The sequence below is a fragment of the Heterodontus francisci genome, chromosome 4, assembly GCF_036365525.1.
Source record: "Heterodontus francisci isolate sHetFra1 chromosome 4, sHetFra1.hap1, whole genome shotgun sequence".
Taxonomy (NCBI): domain Eukaryota; kingdom Metazoa; phylum Chordata; class Chondrichthyes; order Heterodontiformes; family Heterodontidae; genus Heterodontus; species Heterodontus francisci.
In genome coordinates this window covers 178,893,674-178,913,282 of record NC_090374.1, presented here as the reverse complement: position 1 = coordinate 178,913,282, position 19,609 = coordinate 178,893,674, and the positions used below count along the sequence as shown (strand labels likewise).

The 19,609-nt window shown below is 41.7% G+C and overlaps 1 protein-coding gene across 8 annotated transcripts in view; it reads left to right on the top strand.

Moving 5' to 3' along the window:
- Positions 1-1,275: 1,275 nt before the first annotated feature.
- The window catches only part of inip (ints3 and nabp interacting protein), an 82,709-nt gene continuing 64,375 nt past the window's right edge, over positions 1,276-19,609 (top strand). For 2 of the 8 annotated variants that reach the window (XM_068030664.1, XM_068030663.1), the window contains exons 1-2: positions 1,276-1,341; positions 5,274-5,318. In XM_068030664.1, coding sequence (XP_067886765.1) covers positions 1,302-1,341; positions 5,274-5,318 — 85 coding nt within the window. In that variant the 5' untranslated portion in view covers positions 1,276-1,301. Of the gene's footprint in view, positions 1,456-1,521; positions 1,803-5,273; positions 5,319-8,603; positions 8,758-19,609 lie in introns of those variants that run through there. The other 6 variants (XM_068030671.1, XM_068030670.1, XM_068030672.1 and 3 more) reach the window with 6 other exon arrangements.

The following is a 19,609-nucleotide window of genomic DNA, read 5'->3' as shown; positions in this document are numbered from 1 at the left end:
ATAAAGCTCTGGTTAGGCCCCAATTAGAGTATTGTGTCCGGTTCTGGCCACCACACTTTAGGAAGGATGTGAGGGTCCTTGAGAGGGTGCAGAGGAGATTTACCAGAATGGTTCCAGGGATAGGGGATTTTAGTTACAAGGTTAGGTTGGAAAAACTGGGGCTGTTCTCCCTGGAGCAAAGGAGATTGAGGGGAGATTTGATAGAGGTGTACACGATTATGACAGGCTTAGATAAGTTAGACAAGGAAAAAGTGATACCATTAACTGGTGATACAAGGACTGGGGGACACAGATTAACAGTTTTGGGCAAGAGATACAGAGGAATGTGAGGAAGAACCTTTTTACACAGGGAAAGGTAATGACCTGGATCTTGCTGCCCAAGGGGGTGGTGGAAGCGGAGACAATCAATAATTTCAAAAGGAAATTGAATAGGCACTGGAAGGAAATAAAATTCCAGGGCTACGATGATTGAGCAGGCCAGTCTGGATTGCTCTGCGTAGAGCCGGCATGGACTCAATGAGCCTCCTTCTATGTCGTAAATGACTGTATGACATGTGATGCGTATAGTATGCCGAGGTGGTGACATTGGACCTATGGTTCCGAAGGCTCTCTACCAATGGGGTTTTCTTCATGTCATGTGTGGGTCTGTTGTAGATTAATTGATAGAGATTGATTGCTATGATTATCCAACAACTCCATTAACATTGTATCATGTAACTATTAGCACGGTAGACCTTCTAATTAAAGTTCATAGACCTGAAACATTAACTCTGCTTCTCTTTCCACAGATGCTGCCAGACCTATTTCTAGCACTTTCTGTTTTCATTGTGGCCGAGGCTTGGTTGCTTGGCGCAAGTGCAGAGTGGTATTGGCTGGAAAGGGAAGAGACACTGGGGGCGGGATGTGAAATGTTATCGTGAAACTTCTTTGTTGCTGAATCTCATGGAGAATAGGAGCTGCAATCTGATTTTTTTCATTGACTCTCATAGTGTTACCAACCTTCCAGAATTACCCTGGAGTCTCCAGGAATTAAATATTAATCTGGACTCTACTGTTTGAGCAATGCAGGAGACAAACCACAGTCAATGTCACAGAAACGTTAACTCTGCTTCTCTCCCCACAGATGCTGCCAGACCGGCTGAGTATTTCCACCACTTTCTGTTTTTATTTCAGATTTCCAACATCTGCACTATTTTGCTTTTATTATCGACGACGATGACGTCCGTGCACGCTCTCAGGGCAGAACGCGCTCATGCGTCAAAGACACTTGGCGCGCCGGAGGGGAGGGGACGGCCGCGCGCATGCGTCAAAGCGGCTGCCCGACTGGCAGTCCGCCTGGTCGTAAGATTTTTTTTTTAACTCATCTTTCGCCGAATAAGAGGAGATAAATAGTAAGAGAGCAGCAGAGGAGGTGGAGGCAGCAGCAGCGGAGAAGGAGAGAATAGGAGTCGCTCGGTAGGTCCTCTAAAGTCAGACGGTACATGTAACTGGGAGGCCCTGCTTAGCTGCCGGTTTAACCGAATCGTTATTTGCCCCTCGGGTTGGACGCAGGCCTGTCCTCGAGCGAGCAGCAAACCCCGCCCTTTGCGCGCGCTGTGATTATCAATTGTCTCCCCGCCCCCTTGTGCTCGGTGACGTCATCCGTTACCACTTCCCCCCCCATGCGCGTCTTGACGTCTCCCTCGCATGCGTTGTGACGTCATCGGTCCCGGAAGCGAAGGACAATCCTTGCGCAGCAGGTGCTGTTTCGCCTGAACTGAGTGACAGGAGGGCCTGGCACTATTGTCCCAGCTCCATCATGGGTCAGTCTTATAAGTTTTATTTTTGCGCATGTATGTTTCTTTTAAATCACTTGTTTTCTCGATCATTTGCCAGTTGTAAGGGGCGGATTCTGTTGCAAGTTCAATTTGCGATTTAATTTCCTTTTTTTAAATAAAATTCATTTTTCTACCACTCGTTGGTGAGAATAAAGTGTTGCTGTTTGTTTCCTGTCAGTTAGGACTGCACACTGATAGTTATTGAGGGAGGCTCAGGGAAAGTAACTGCTTTAATAAAAGCAAGAAATGTTAGAACCACTCAGCAGGTCTGGCAGCATCTGTGGAAAGAGAAACAGAGTTAACGTTTCGGGTCAGTGACCCTTCGGAACTGACGTAACTGCTTTTATGTGTCCTGCAGGTTATGTTTGCTGGCTAACCTGTATAAAATGTGAATTGTGCAGTGACATGCTGTGCCATAGATAGACTCTTGGTGAGAATGTGTATGACTTCTTGATCTCACAAATCAATCACTTGAGCTGAATGCATCTGCTTTCACAAATTATCACCAAGGCTTCTTTGACAGTACATCCCAAACCTATGATCTCTACAGCCTAGAAGGACGAGGGCAGCTGGTGCTGCTATCGTCCATTTCACACAGCGAATGGTTAGGATCTGTAATGCACTACTTGCGAGTGTGGTAGAGGCTGGTTCAATCGAGGCATTCAAGAGGGAATTGGATTGTTATTTGAAAAGGAAGAATGTGCAGGGGTATGGGAAGAAGTCGGAGTGACAATAGGCAAATTTCTCTTACAGAGAGCCAGCACAGAGATGACTGGCCGAAAGGCCTCCTTCTGTGTTAAAATTCTGTGATTCACATACCATCCTGACTTGGAACTCCCTATCCAACTGCACTGTGGGAGTACTTTCACCACACAGTGCAGTGCTACCATAGGCAGCCCAACACCACCACCTTGGAGAAATGGGGATGGGCAATAAATGCTGGCCTTGCTTGTGATGCTCATATCCCAAGAATGAATTTTTAAAAAGTCTGCTTGAAGCTGTAGCGTACCCTTTCTCTACAAGAAACAGAAGTAAAATGATAGAATTAAAGGCAATACTTTACATTAATATAGCCCATTCCAACATTACCAACTTTTAATAACCGAATGTAGATTGCCACCTTTGTACACCAGCTGCCTGGTCCAAGTGGCTTATCTCAAAGCTCAATTTACAAACAATGAGCTTATAAGAACATAGGAACAGGGGAGGCCATTTAGCCCCTTGAGCCTGATCTGCCATTCAAATGAGATCCTGCCTGATCAGCAACCTAACTCCATGTACCTGCCTTTGCCCCAATCTCTTTAAAAACTTTGCTTGACAAAAATCTTTCAGTCTCAAATTTAAAATGAACAATTGATCTCACATCAATTGCTATTAGCAGAAGAGAGTTCCAAACCTCTACTACTCTTTGTATGTGGAAGTGTTTCCTAATATCATCCTGAAAAGCCTGGCTCTAAACTTTAGACTATGCCCCCAGTCCTAGACTCCCCAACCAGTGGAAATAGTTTCTCCCTATCTATCCTATCTGTTCTTGTTGATATCTTTAAAATATTAGGAATTCAGGAACCAGTCTTTAGATGTATGGTCTCTCCAAGTTTAGTTTACTGTACAATTCAGTTTGGATCTGCTCAACTTCATTCAAACCTGGAGCTTCACAAGCTAGACTTCTGGCTTGCAATCCTATGGTTCTTGGCTTTCCATCTGGCATATTGCTTAGCTTGGTAAACAGAGTGTTGTCTACTTCTATTAAAGTACCTTGCACCCTGGTAACCATTCTCAAATGCCCTAACTTGCATTTTGGAGTCATATGTCTAGGACAAACACCTTCTTAACATTTTAGCAATTCACGTTGGTGGCTCCATCCAGATACCAGCTTGGCTTCCCTACTTGTGTAATTACTGTGACGAAACCCAAGGGACATTGCCTCCTTGCCTTCTAATTTGTCTGTATCGCTGTTTCTAGAATTATCCCAAAAGTTAGGAACTGCAAATCTGAATTGCAAAGATAATGGACAAAATTGGAAAGTGGTTTGACAAATAGTATATTGTCCTTTGTGCTTAAAGGACCATGTGGTTAAATTGGATGAGAAGGCTGGACTGACTTTCCATTTGCTCCTCTTAATGTGTCTTATTTTTCTGGGTTGCGGAATAATGAATGACCTCTGTGTCTTATGTTTGTGTGTAATAAGTGGAGTTGGGTGCTGTTTAGATTGAAAACATGTAACAATATACCTGGCCAGGAATTATTACCCCATTTAAATGGGAAAAAGTTATTGATACTAATTCGGACCATTGAAAGCAAGCACAGGACTAAACGCAACATCAGCTTTTATCTTTGTGTTGATGCCTTGATGCTGCTCTATGTCCTGATGTCGGGCCACAATGCAGTGAGCCTGTGACACTCCGAATGTAATAGCTATTCTTGGTTTTCCTGGAAGCAGCTAAATCTGAGTCTGCAGTGCAGGTGAACATGCACTTGAATAAGTTCATCTTTGTTGCTGTTGCTGGTGGTACAAAGATGTGAAAGTGGAAAGGTATTGAGGTCCCTTAGGTTTCTTGTGTCTACTTAAAATTAAGATGTAAAAGATTCCACAGCCGTACGTCAATGAAGAGCATGGGAGTTCTCCCTGATGTCCTGGTCAAAAGCTATTCCTCAACCAAAATCAGTAACACAAATAGTCTGGTTATGGGAACTTGCTGTGCGCAAATTGGCAACTATATTTCCTGTATTACTACGGTGTCTACACTAATTGGCATTAAGTGCTTTGAGACATCCTGAGGTGGTGAAGGGCACTATATAAATGCACATTTATTTTAGCACCTTGATTATTAATTGCATCCAAGCTATAATTGGATAAAAACAAGTGATAGTTTTGATGAAACTCATTGTGTTACCTGTTGCAATTCAGTGTTTTATAAAGCTTGAATCTGCAGATATTCAAGCTTGGCTTGACAAGCTGGGATGTCAAAATGCTGCAGAGCCAGTAAAATGACTGCACTGAATTAAGATTGACCAACTGAGGCATATTAGTGCCAGAGATCATCTGGATGCATGGCCAGGACATCTGTAGTATTGGAAGAGTTATTGGCATGTAAGCACTCCAGCTGCATTTCAAATTCTGTTATCAGTCCAAAAAAATCAATATGAAGTACCAGTGCTGAAGCTTATACCCTGTATGCACTGCCAGTTTTAATGCTTGGGTCTCAAATCTTTGCAAGCAAAAATTTAAGTCAAGTTGAAAAATTTGCTATCAGAGTAATTGAGACAATGCAGAAGTGTTGACTCAGAGCCACGGCTTAAATTCTCTGCCAGACTTTTGCTTTCAGCATCTTCTGTGATTGATTTTGTGAGGGATGGGGCTTCATTGCAATTGTTTGCACATTTTCCCTCCCAGCTATCACTCAGTCTACAATTTCTATCCCTTGTAATTAGTTTACAATTTGTTCTTTTCTTTAGAGTTTGGATGTTCAACAGAAATGACAACAAACCCTCCAGCACCAGGTAAGATATTGTGAATAATTTTGCAGATACAAATGTCTAGATTTTTAGAAACGCTAGTGCATTTCACCATCAATTAACATTTCCTACATTACAACAGTGGCTACACTTCGAAAGTACTTCATTGGCTGTAAGTGCTTTGCGGTGCCCTGAGGTCATAAGGCGTAGAAATTCAAGTCTCTTCCTTCTGTCTTTCTCTTCATAAATGAGGTTGACGGGACACTTCATGAGATAAAAATAGATCAAGAGGAGGTATTGGAAAGGCTGGCAGTACTTAAATTGGGTAAGTCACCCAGTCCAGATGGGATGCATCCTAGGTTGCTGAAGGGAGTAAGGGTAAAAATTGTGGCGGTGTTGGCCACAACCTTCCAATCCTCCTTAGATACAGGCCTGGTGCCAGAGGACTGGAGGATTGCAAATGTTGCACCCTTGTTCAAAAAAAGGAGAGACAAATAAACCTGCCAGTCAGTTTAAAGTTGGTGGTAGTGGATTTTTTTAGAAACACTAATCCAGGAGAAAATTAACAGCCTTTTGGACAAATATGCACTAATAAAAGAGAGCTAACATGGATTTGTTGAGGGAAAAGCATGTTTGACTAAAATAAAAACAGAAAATGCTGGAAATCCTCAGCAGGTCTGGCAGCATCTGTGGAGAGAGAAACCGAGTTAACATTTCAGGTCGATGACCTTTCATCAGAACTGGGAAAAGTTAGAAATGCCATAAGTTTCAAGTCGGTCAGATATGAGAGGGTGGGAAAAAGAACAGAAGGGAAGATCTATGATAGAGTAGAAGATGGGAGACATTAGATGATCAAAGAGTTGGTGAGGCAGAACCAAAAGGAGTAGTAATGGGACAAGTGAAAAAACAAAAGATGTGTCCAGAGGAGGTGTGAATGGCAGAATAATCAGCAACTGCTGTCCAAAAGCAAAAACAAGATTAAGGTCAAAACATGTAAATGAAAGGAATCACAATGGGGGCAGAGATTACGGTCGGAAATTGTTGCACTCTGTGTTGAGTCTAGAGGGCTGTAAAGTGCCTAATTGAAAGATTTTCAGTTTTCCAGCAGCTGCAGTATTTTGCTTTTGTATTCATGTTTGACGAACTTGAGTGAGTTTTTTGAAGAGGTAAACAGAGAGGGTGGATTAGGGCAGTGCAGTTGATGTATATATGGACTTTCAAAAAGCTTATTGGCAAAACTGAAGCTCATGGGATAAAAGGGCAGTAGCAGCATAGATACTGAATTGGCTAAAGGATGGAAAACAGAGCTGTGATGAATGGCTGTTCCCCAGGGTTCAGTACTAGGAACACTGCTGTTTTTGATCATACATTAATGACTTGGACTTTATGAAAGTGCTTCCATTTTTAAATATTTTTTGAGGACTTGTGTTTTAGAATTGTGGAGGTGGATTCATTTGAGACTGAAGGGATTCCATGGATGTGTTTTTTTTTTAAAGGGTCTCTGGAAGGACTATGTTTAAAAACATTTACTGGATGTCACATGTCTTCAGCTAAGTAAACAACAGATGCCTTCTGACTATGGGAGTTGTTTACAAGAGAAGTGACATGTCAAGATTTATGGTGCTCGAGAGTGGGTTTCATTTTTGAACACTGTTTTGAGTAAGTGGGATTTGTAGCCTGTGGAAAGAAGCACCCAGCTCATCTTTTCTCCACCTCTGAGGAACCCTGCAAAAAAAAAATCGAGTGTGTGATAGCTGTAATGCCTAATGCCACATTTTTCCTAAGAAGCTTTTGGAAAACTTCCTCTTGACATCTCCCGAATGAACTGATTCTGAAAAGATCCCAGTGACCCGTCTACGTGTACTCGGACGCCAGACTATATGCCATCTGGAACGTAACATATCTTAACCTTTTTCTTCAAGAATTAACAAGTACTTTGGCCAAAGTATCTTTGTTTTTCCTTTAAACGGGGGGGGGGGGGGGGGTGGTCGGGTAGGGTGTGTGTGTGTGTGTGTTGGGTATTTAGAAGGGAATATATATATTTAATGTCATATTTCAAACTGTGTTAAAGCTTTGCATCTTTATTGACCAAGTCTTTTTTATAATAAATTAATACTTTTGTTTATTAAAGAAATCTGGTCGGTGGATTTTATTCTGAAACTAAAATAGATAGAGTATATAATTGTCCGCATCAGTAACTGAGTACACATTTTTATATATGTTGTGACCTGTGGAGAAGTGGAACTAGAGAAAGAAAGTGCATTCCTCCCACCTTTGTCGGAACAACTTAGGGGATGGATGGCAGGTACAGGCACAATTTTGAAGTTTGTAGATGACAAACTTGGATGTGTAATAAACAGTAAGGAAGCTAGTAATAGACTGCAAGAGTACATGCAGAGGCTAGTGCAATGGGTGGACACATGACCAACATTCCCTTTTTTTGGAGTACATAAATAATTTATTTAAATGCATGGGCCCTTTAAATTATTTTGCAATGCCGAGCACAAGCAGTAACTTAAAGGAGCCAACTTGTGTGGCCTACACAGGGACTTTTGGGTTGCCGCACAGCAGTGTAGCCTACTGGGAATGTTGCACATTACAGATGAAATGCAATGCAGAAGAGTGTGAAGTGTTGTATTTTGGTATGAAGAATGAGGCGAGACAATACAAGCTAAATGGTATAAATCAAGAGGGGTGCAAGAACAGAGAGTCCTGGGATATTCTGCAAATCTTTGAAGGTGGCAGGACAGATTACCAAAGCAGTTAATAAAGCATATGGGGACCTCAGCTTTATAAATAGAGGGAAAGAATACAAAAACCGGGAAGTAATGTCAAACCTATATATAACATTAGTTCAGCCCAGCTGGAATGCTGTGTCCAATTCTGGGCATCACACTTGACGGACATGAAAACTTTCGAGAGAGTACAGAAGAGATTTGTGAGAATGGTTCCAGGGATGAGGGATTACAGTTTCATGAATAGACTGCTCTTCTTACAACAAAGAGGGCTAAGAGGAGATTTGATAGAGGTGTTTAAAATCATGAAGGGTTTAGATAGAGTAAATAAAGAGAAATTGTTTCCAGGATTGATAGCCAAAAGGGCACAGATTTAAGGTGATTGGCAAAAGAGTAAAGAGCCAGCGAGTGGGGCTAACTTGTTTGCTCTTTAAAAGAGCCAGCGCAGACCAGATGGACTGAACAGCCTCCTATGTTCTGTACTGTGCTAGGATTCTTTTCTTTTAAATTACACAAATATTGAAAAAAGTCACAAATCACTTTATTTGAATTTTTCCCTGTTTTATTTTGCCTCACTTCCTTTTTATTTCTTCAGTTGCTCCCCATCCTCCACAACGCCCCCCCACCCCACTATCTACGACATTCACATTACTGGACTGAATTTACAGGGGTGGTGAGAAGAGGTAAAGTTTAAAGTTGTTGAACTTTGCGGAAGGGGAAGGTCGGCAGTGTTTTGGGCAGTGGAGAGGGTAGGTAAATACTTCTATGCTTATTGTGGGGGGGGTGGGGGGTGGCAGTGGCAGAGGGTCAGGATCACTTTATTTAATTTTTCACAATCAGTATTTCTTTAAATATGTGAATTGCAATGTAAGGCTTGAAGCCCTATAAAAATGATGTCTCCGCTTGCGCAATGGTGCTTGACGCCATTGCAGGGGACAGACAGCCCACCTCTCCACGTCATTGGGGTGGACAGTCTGCCCTGGCCATTTAAATGAGCCGCCACGCTGAATAACATGGCAGCTCCGCGACCTGTGGTCCGCAGCAGTAGACATGTGAAATATAGCCCACTGTGTGGGAAGTTTCTGGGGTGTTGGCTCTTGGGTATTGTCTCATTGTGGGGGATGCTCCATGATTTTGCTGTCTTTATGTTGCAGCACCCAGTTGAAGCCTGGCTGTAGGCTCCTGGAAATTGTTGACCTTAGGGTCAGAGTTAGATAGCTGAAAAATAAACTCTAACCCTCTTGTTTCTTTGTGTGTGTGTTTGTGTATGTGTTGGACTTTATTATGGGGTGGATGCTGAGGAACAGTCATGGCAGCAGTATTTACCAATTTTGCATTTTGCTGGAATATGCTTGGGGAGAGAGGTTTTGTGCAGTAGTGATATATGTTGAATGTAGCAAATAACCAATTAGGGGAAAATTGCAGAGACTTAAACACTTAAGCAGTGACAAAAAAGAAAATGTTCTGATGAAAGGTCACTGACCTGAAACGTTAATTCTGTTTCTCTCTCCACATATGCTGCCTGACCACCTGAGTATTTCCAGCATTTTTGTATTTATTACAAAAAAGAAAATGATTTGGCTTGCTGTACATGACAAGCGCAAGAACATTACTTATAATAAAGATATAGTGAGTCACAAATCAATAAGACATCTTGGAGTTGTGATGTTATAAATCCAAAGCTTTATTAAGTAATCTTGTGTAACAAATCTCCAGTTCTGAAATGCAGTCCAGACTGTGGTCTTTCCAAAGTCAGTGGCGACGGCTGTCCCTCGATTCGAGGATTATGTCTACTCAAGGTCGCGAGTTTCTATCATTGGGCTTCACGTGACTGAACAGGCCAGTTCTCATCCTGCAGATCTTTGGGCACATGAGGCAAGACGTCCCATGAGGTAGTGCAATCCAGAGTGCAGGATTTGCTTCCTTTTCTTTCCTTCTCTGCCACTGCTCTGCCTCGTCATTAAGGCATTTGGACTCAAAGCATGATGTGGCTTGATGGACAAAATGTTGCCATTTTGAACAATTGGTAGCAAGCTCTGCCATCAATGTTAGTGCAGCACGCTTCAAAGAGAGATTCAGGGTGTCTTTGAAATGTTTTCTTTCTCTTCCCCGGAACGCTGGCCATTTGAGAGTTGACAAAACAGAACCTGGCGGATGAGTGCATGGAGTCTTGATGTGAGCAAAAGCCCAGCATCTTTGAAGACCTCAGCTAGAGTACTATTGGGGCGGCAGGCTTTGGCCTTTGTTGTTCATTTTTTGATTGCTTGTTGCAGCTCTCCCATGGATGGGGTGTGTGTGTCTTTCCAAAGTATATACAAATTGAAGGATTTCTGACCGCATTTTAGCATTTCTTTTCCTGCTCGGATTTGAAGCAAGCTCCCTTTGTACTCTTATTTGCCTGCTAAATTTCTGCACATTACAAATAGTGATTACGTTTCAAAGAACTTCATTGGCTATGAAGCTCTTTGGGACATCCTGAGAATGTGAAAGGTGCTGTATAAATAAAAGGTCTTTGTTCTTTTCTTTATTTGACCAGGAATTAGATGAGGATCTCTCTTTTGCTGTGTATTTCAGAGGAATAACAGGCTTTGTGTGTATAATCTGCGAATTGTTTATAGTGTACCTTATGTTGTATTATCAGAATTTCCACTAGGTGGTGGTGGTATTTTCTCACAATTAATGGAATGTCTGAAGATGTATACAGGTTAATGTGACTCCTGTAATAAACTGAAATAATTGAACAGATTGGGCTGCGATACAGTATTAACATTTTATATAAGGAAATATGTAGTCAGGTTTGAAAGGCTATCTTTTTCTTGATCAGTTACAGGAATGTATTAGCAGCAGTGAAGGAATTGTTTTGTTAAGCCAATTTCATTAGCGTTGGATGTGGTGGGAAAACAAAATAAATGTTATTAAAAGATCCATGTACTAAAGCACTGTATTTGTGGTAATGCCAATAATGTGACAATTTCAAGTCCTTACAATGAATAACATTAAATTTCACATTGAAAAATAAACAAATTAAAGCAGTGACATATTATCTCATCTCAAAGTATTTCAGTCAACTAAGTCTGTCCCAATCATGGAGAGCTTTCAGTGTAACCAAAGAGGTTGGGATCAGCCCAGTTATAGAGAAGGCACTGCATATTCAGAAAGTAAGGAGGCATGGGATTCAGGGAAAGCTGGCTGTCTGGATACAAAATTGGCTGGCCCATAGAAGTTCGGGAGTGGTAGTAGATGGAAAGTATTCAGCATGGAGCTCGGTGATTAGTGGTGTTCCGCAGGGATCTGTTCTGGGACCTCTGCTCTTTGTGATTTTTATAAATGACTTGGATGAGGATGTGGAAGGCTGGGTTAGCAAGTTTGCCGATGACACGAAGGTTGCTGGAGTTGTGGATAGTGTGGAAGGCTGTTGTAGGTTGCAACGGGACATTGACAGGATGCAGAGCTGGGCTGAGAAGTGGCAGATGGAGTTCAACCAGGAAAAGTGTGAAGTGATTCATTTTGGAAGGTCGAATTTGAATGCGGAATACAGGCTTAAAGACAGGATTCTTGGTAGTGTGGAGGAACAGAGGGATCTTGGGGTCCATGTCCATAGATCGCTCAAAGTTGCCACCCAAGTTGATAGGGTTGTTAAGAAAGCGTATGGTGTCTTGGCTTTCATTAACAGGGGAATTGAGTTTAAGAGCCGCGAGGTTATGTTGCAGCTCTATAAGGCCCTGGTTCGACGGCACTTGGAATATTGTGTTCAGTTCTGGTCGCCTCATTATAGGAAGGATGTGGAAGCTTTAGAGAGGGTGCAGAGGAGATTTACCAGGATGCTGCCTGGACTGGAGCGCATGTCCTACGAAGAAAGATTGAGGGAGCTAGGGCTTTTCTCATCGGAGCGTAGAAGGATGAGAGGTGACTTGATAGAGGGGTACAAGATGATGAGAGGCATAGATAGAGTGGATAGTCAGAGACTTTTTCCCAGGGTGGAAAGGGCTATCACCAGGGGGCATAATTTTAAGGTGATTGGAGGAAGGTTTCGGGGAGATGTCAGAGGTAGGTTCTTTACACAGAGAGTGGTGGGTGCGTGGAATGCGCTGCCAGCAGTGGTAGTAGAAACAGATACATTAGGGGCATTTAAGCGACTCTTGGATAGGTACATGGATGATAGTAGAATGAAGGGTAGGTAATTAGTTTGATCTTAGAGTAGGTTAAATGTTCGGCACAACATCGTGGGCCGAAGGGCCTGTACTGTGCTGTACTGTTCTATGTTACCCTAATCCTAATGGAATTTGATTAAAACTCTTAAAAACAATCCCCTCACGAAGCATGATACTAATTACCTTTTATTTAAAAAAACCTTTGTCATGCAGTTGAAGCAGAGCTGGCACTCTGTGTGTTTTCTTGAGGAGCCTATTATTGGAACCTTGCCTTTATTACAGTATTACTGAAAATCTCTTGTTTGATAGTACCCTGTGTGATAGACTGAGTGCACTGCACTGTTTTTTCAATAGCACCACTTCTGAGAAACCTGCTCTTTATATGCTGTATAATTCTGTCATTTTCATCAATGTTGTCACTGCTGATGGTCACAGCTTGTTCTAAACTGCCATTATCAACCTTATTATGACAGTGCCCCTTTAACAATTATTCCAAGCTGCTGTTTTCATTCCCTAATTGATGCACCAAATTGATGTGACAATAATTGAGATATTAATTAACATTGCAAAAATGTAATGAATTTCCAAGTAAAGACTAATTGATTTCATTAGCATCATCAACCTTCAACCCCTCTACCACTCAAAAGAAAACAAAAGTAGCTATATGTTAAAAAAAATTGTTTTATTTTATTTTTAAAGTTTTTTTTCCCCCTCCCTCCTTCATACCATACAGAGCTATGATGGAAGGCCAAACAATATAGCAAGGGTATTCATACTTTGGTTCGGGTTCCCTATCAACAAAAGAAAGTCTTTGGTGTCTTTCCTTCTGAGTTGTTATTGAAATACCTGGCCTTCAGTCTGATCCGTGGGCTTGATTAGAAATTGACCATGTAGGCAGATATGATTATGAAGCAACTTCCTACTATTCCATGACGGAGCTTTGTATTTTTTGCCCCCATAGGAGATTCATTTCATAGGTTTACAATGAAACCCTGAGCTTCATTTTTGAAATGTAATATTGTTGAGGTTATTTACATGACATGAACTACATACACTGTGCATTGAGAAAAAATCACAAAGAATCTTTTGTATTAAGTGATCCTCCAAATCCAGCTCCAGGGAGGATGACATGGGACTTGTGGACACAACACCGGTGTTTGGCAAATTGTTCATATAATCTGCATTTGGTCTCCACAGTGCAGAGGAGACTACGCTTTGAGCAGTGCATACTATACTGGATTGGAGGGAGCATACATAAATTGCACAGAAGGAATGTTAGGCATTCTGAAAGCTGGTATGTGAGGAGATAAATGAACAGCTGTTATGTCTTTGCGCAGAAAGGACAGCTGTAATTTGAGGTGATGAAAAAGTGATCACTGAGGGATTTCCCAATCTGGAAGGGGGGATAGGATAAGGAAAGTTTGTGTGAACAAAAAGCTAATGGGAAGCTAATGACACGGGAGAACCTATAGGTTGAGATGAGGGGCTGAGAGGGGAGGGGCATTTTGAATGGAGTGGACTCAGTTAAGGGTCCTATTGACAACAGTTGAGCAGAATCCTTGCATGAGAGAAAAAGGGCATGCCAAACATGGTATGAGAAGGGGAGTGACCAGAGAAGATACTACAGTAAAAGGGATGGAATCTTTACAGGCGATTGGGGGGAAGTATCATAATCCAGATAGTTTTGGAAGTCATTTGGCTTCTGATGGATGTTTGTGGAATGCCTATTCCAAAGATGGGGAGGAGTTCAGAAAGGGAATGGGAGGCTCAGTGAAATGGGCCTTATAAAGGTGAAGGATGGGTTGAAATTGGAAGATAGTTAATGATTTTCTTGATGCGAGTGGGAGCAGGTAGTAATGAAAATGCAATTGTTAGTGTGACTGAAGAAGAGGTCAGGGTAGGGGCCTGAATAGGATGAGAACAAAGAGGGCTCAATGTATCCTTGCATAGACTTGCATAGCTGGGTTCCATAGGGGACCCCTAGTGATAACTTTGATGGAAGTGAGTGGACTTAAAAGAGAGATCACTCAAGGTGAGAACCGGTTCTGTCAGGTAGTGATGGCTGGGGGTGGATTGGGAATGATTAAGCCAATGTTCAAGGAAGAACCAGAGGAGAGCCTTTCTGCTAAAGGATGAAGCAAAAGAGAGGCTGTATGTATGTCTATGGTGAAAAGGGAATGATTGGAAACTGGAGAACCTGAAATCAGAAAAGCAGCAGAGGGCATCAGAAAAATCATGGATGCAAGTGGGTAAAGACTGGACAAGGAAAGAAAGAAAGAATAGAGTGGGGATAAAAGGGAATTTGTTTGGGCTCATTGTCCAGAAGGAGAAATCCTCAGATCATTGGCACTCCGCCTCACTCAGGTAGAGGTCCTTCTGTTATTCTAGGGCGGCACAGTGGCGCAGTGGTTAGCACCGCAGCCTCACAGCTCCAGGGACCCGGGTTCGATTCCAGGTACTGCCTGTGTGGAGTTTGCAAGTTCTCCCTGTGTTTGCGTGGGTTTTCTCCAGGTGCTCCGGTTTCCTCCCACAAGCCAAAAGACTTGCAGGTTGATAGGTAAATTGGCCATTATAAATTGTCACTAGTGTAGGTAGGTGGTAGGGAAATATAGGGACAGGTGGGGATGTTTGGTAGGAATATGGGATTAGTGTAGGATTAGTATAAATGGGTGGTTGATGTTCGGCACAGACTCGGTGGGCCGAAGGGCCTGTTGCAGTGCTGTATCTCTAATCTAATCTAAAAATCTATTCTTTGAAGAGTTAATTGTTCTGTCAAATATTTCGTTAAGTTGCAGGTATGGGTGTGCTCTGGATGCTGTATCACAGAATAATACAGCGTAGAAGAGGCCCTTCGGCCCATCGAGTCTGCACCAATGCATTAAAGACACCTGACCTGTCTACCTAATTCCATTTGCCAGCACTTGGCCCATAGCCTTGAATGTTATGATGCGCCAAGTGCTCATCCAAGTACTTTTTAAAGGATATGAGGCAACCCGCCTCTACCACCCTCCCAGGCAGTGCATTCCAGACTGTCACCACCCTTTGGGTAAAAAAGTTCTTCCTCAAACCCCCCTTAAACCTCCTGCCCCTCACCTTAAACTTGTGTCCCCTCGTAACTGACCCTTCAACTAAGGGGAACATCTGCTCCATATCCACCCTGTCCATGCCCCTCATAATCTCGTACACCTCGATCAGGTCACCCCTCAGTCTTCTCTGCTCCAGGGAAAACAACCCAAGCCTATCCAACCTCTCTTCATAGCTTAAATGTTCCATCCCAGGCAACATCCTGGTGAATCGCCTCCGCACCCCCTCTAGTGCAATCACATCCTTCCTATAATGTGGCGACCAGAATTGCACACAGTACTCCAGCTGTGGCCTTACCAAAGTTCTGTACATCTCCAACATGACCTGCCTGCTTTTGTAATCTATGCCTCGATTGATAAAGGCAAGTGTCCCATATGCCTTTTTCACCACCCTATTAACCTGCCCTTCTGCCTTCAGAGATCTATGGACAAACACGCCAAGGGCCCTTTGTTCCTCAGAACTTCCCAGTGTCAGGCCATTCATTGAATACTTCTGTGTCACATTACTCCTTCCAAAGTATAACCTCTCACACTTTTCAGGGTTAAATTCCATCTGCCACGTTTCTGCCCATTTGACCATCCCGTCTATATCTTCCTGTAACCCAAGACAGTCAACCTCACTGTTAACCACTTGGCCAATCTTTGTGTCATCCGCGAACTTACTGACCCTACCCCCCACATAGTCATCTATGTCGTTTATATAAATGAGAAACAATAGGGGACCCAGCACAGATCCCTGTGGTACGCCACTGGACACTGGCTTCCAGCCACTAAAACAGCCGTCTGTCATCACTCTGTCTCCTACAGCTAAGCCAATTTTGAATCCACCTTATCAAGTTACCCTGTATCCCATGTGCATTTGCTTTCTTGATAAGTCTCCCATGTGGGACCTTGTCAAAGGCTTTGCTGAAATCCATGTAAACTACATCAACTGCACTACCCTCATCTACACACCTGGTCACATGCTCAAAAAATTCAATCAAATTTGTTAGGCATAACCTCCCTCTGACAAAGCCATGCTGACTATTCCTAATCAAATTTTGCCTCTCCAAGTGGAGATAGATTCTCTCCTTCAGAATTTTCTCCAATAGTTTCCCTACCACTGACGTGAGACTCACTGGTCTGTAGTTCCCTGGCTTATCTCTACAACCTTTCTTCAATAGTCATGGTCCTGTAGTTTTTGTTTCCGGGAATATACGGTTTGCCTTTAAGGTTTGCAAAGGATCAGTATTGCTTTAAGAACCAGCAAGCCGCAGGAGTTATAGAATGGTACATTTTCGGTTGCCATTAGAAATAGCCATTTGGAGACTGCGATTCAAAGGGTGCATTTTCGTTACCATAGATACAGCCACTGAGTAGCATGCAATACATTTGTTGCAATTCAATTTTGAACTGGCTTTTAGTTGAAGACAGTTTGTTTTAACAGGACACACAGACAGACAGCTATGATGACAGCACCTGGAAAAAGAGCTCTCAACCATTTAAACTGAAGGAATAGGATTTTAGTCTGTTTAATTATTATCCTTCAAAATTCTAAAAAAAAAAGTCAAGCCAAAACCGAGATCTCTGGTAATTTAAATTGAAGGGAAGTTAGACTGTGACTATCTTTTATCCCTCAAAAACTCTAAAGTCAGCTTGGTTCTGTTGAAAGTATTTGCAAGTCGTTAATTGTTGAAATTCACTGGAGAAGGAAAGCAACATTCTGTGAGGACTTCAAGTAACATTGGACTGTAAATTTGCAAGGACTCTAATTTTTTCCATTTTATATGTTTATATCTTCATAGTGTTTAAGAATTTAGTTCTTCTAATTAAAGAGTTAAAGACACCTGGTTTGGTTAGCCTCATTCGGGGGCTAATAGATGGTACAATTTGGCTGGGTCTTTCTCTAATTTGGAAAGTTTTAAATGATATGTTAGGCGATCTGTGGAGCGACTGGATTGAATTATCAGTGCATTTCTCCCACCACAATCAGAATTGTATATTTTGATTGGGGGCTTTGACTGGAGTGGTCGGTCATAACAACTTGCATTTATATAGTGTTTTTCACAACTACTGGATGACTCAAAGCGAGAGTAAGAAGCCAAGATGGCTATTAAAAAGATAATCACTGATAAATCCAATAGGGAATTCAGGAGAAAGATTAGAATGTGTAACTCACTACCACAAGGAGCAGTTGAAGTGAATAGCGTAGATGCAGTTAAAGGGAAGCTAGATAAACACACGAGGGAGAAACGGATAGAAGGTTATGTTGATAGGGTTAGATGAATAGAATGAGAGGAGGCCCATGTGGAGCATAAACACCAGCATGTAGTCGTTGACGGAAAGGCCTGTTTCTGTGCTGTAGATGCTATGTAAAAATTTTTATTTTAAACTGTTTAATTTATTCCCCCTTTTACTTTTGAATTCATAAATTTTGATCATGCTTGATTTGTTTTTTAAAATTCTGCTAGTTCCTGCTTGGATGTTTATCTACCCACATTCTTCATGTTTGACTTCTACATTCGCCAAGTTATTAGGCAAAATTGGTTGCTTTTTTTAAAACGAAGAAATAACATTAGAATCAGCTGCAAGAAATTTGTAAATATAAATGTGTGGTACCTGACGTGTGATCTGACAGACAAATACATGGTAGATGCAACATTTTCATGTATAGATCTACACCCACATGCATATATACTGTCACAGAATTGTATTTATTTTCTCCTCTGTTTTGAAACAGTGTGCCTTTAAGACGCTGCCAGAAACAGTGCACCTTTAAGACAGGGAGAGAAGCTTTGGATTTCTGAGGCACAGTGTGCCAGCTGCATTTTGTTACCTAGGCAACAGCAGGAGAGAGAGGTCACACGGTATAATGCTTCGATTTGTCTGTGTGAAAACTGGCTGAAACCAGCTTTTGAGAGACTCCAATGAAGCGTGATGCTGAAGAGAAGATCCGTCTATTTTTCTCAGCAAAAAGTTCTACAAGGAGCTACAGGCCGAGTTAATTGCCTAGGAGGAAATAACCCTTTGAAGAGACCGTTTGTATTACTGAAGTAAAGTTTCGACTGAGAGGCTGTTGGTTTAAAATTCAAGTTGACCTATTGCTGTGCTCATCATTGAAAGAACTGTTCGATGCCTGCTGCAGCCGAAGTGTTTTGAATGCCTATTAAGGACAGACTATTTCATCAAATCCGTGTGGAGACTTCGAGTAGCATTTGATTATTTTTACATTAGAATACCTCTCCCATCAAGAATGCACCCCACAAAGACTTATTTATTCTTAAGAAATAGCTCTTTTTTTTTTTAAAACGGCACTTTAAAACTGGTTAACCATGATTTTTGAGTGTGTGTGTGTGAATGGGGGAGTTAGGTTAAAATAAGTTATAAGGTCTTTAGACATAGGTTTATCTTAATTGTATTTAAAATTTAGTTTTTTTTAGTAGTTAATTTGTTGTTTAATGATACCTGGTTTGGTCTTTAACTCTGGGGGTTACTAGAGTGTTTAATTTGTTTGTTTTCCGGTTGGGTGGGAAAAGTTTAATGTGCTGCGACCTGTGGCATGATGGGACTGAATTGATGGTGCATTGGTCCCGCCTCGGTCGTAACAATACGATGTGCGTGCGTGCATATGCACGTGCTGTCTCCTATGTGGCACAGGGAATAAGAACTCGATGGATATTCTGCCACTCTATAGCACTACCAGTTATTGTGGCCATTGGTTCAAATGTATTTACATTTTTACCTTATTAGTATTCTGAAACCATTCAGTACATTAAGCAAAAACAATTTCCTTTCCATTTTGGTTTTACTCCTGTTTTCCAGGGAGAACAAAGGAACTTTGAGTACAAAACTAGGCAATGTGCACAAAGTTCCTGTCTCCATGTTAGATTTCTTTGTGATATGCTTACTGTAAAATGTAATTTTAAGCCCAACCTCTCAATAATCTGATTGCAAATATACTAAATTAAATGGTATTTTGAAAGTGCAAGTAATTTATTTTCTGTCTGCATCTGAGATGAGCAAAAAATTGCCTGTCTATGAATGAAAGTTTAGTTGCTCAGAGAAGTCAATATCCAGTGTAAATTCAAGTAGGACTGTCTAATGACAGCTGAGGTCACATATTGAAAAGCAATCTAGCAGAAGAGCTGAGATGTAGAATTAATTATTTAGCAAGAGGGATAAATCAGAATAAAGTTGAGTACAATCTGTTTGTAGTACACACATTTAATTTCGGTACAAATTTCTTTTGCCCCATTTCTGTAAAGTACTCTTGGTTTTACCGGCCACTGAATCTCACGAGCAAATCGCGGTGACACCAATGCACCTGCAATAAGTGGGACTATACTTTTCTTCTTGGGTATGGTTAAATGGTCATTTATTGCATTTCA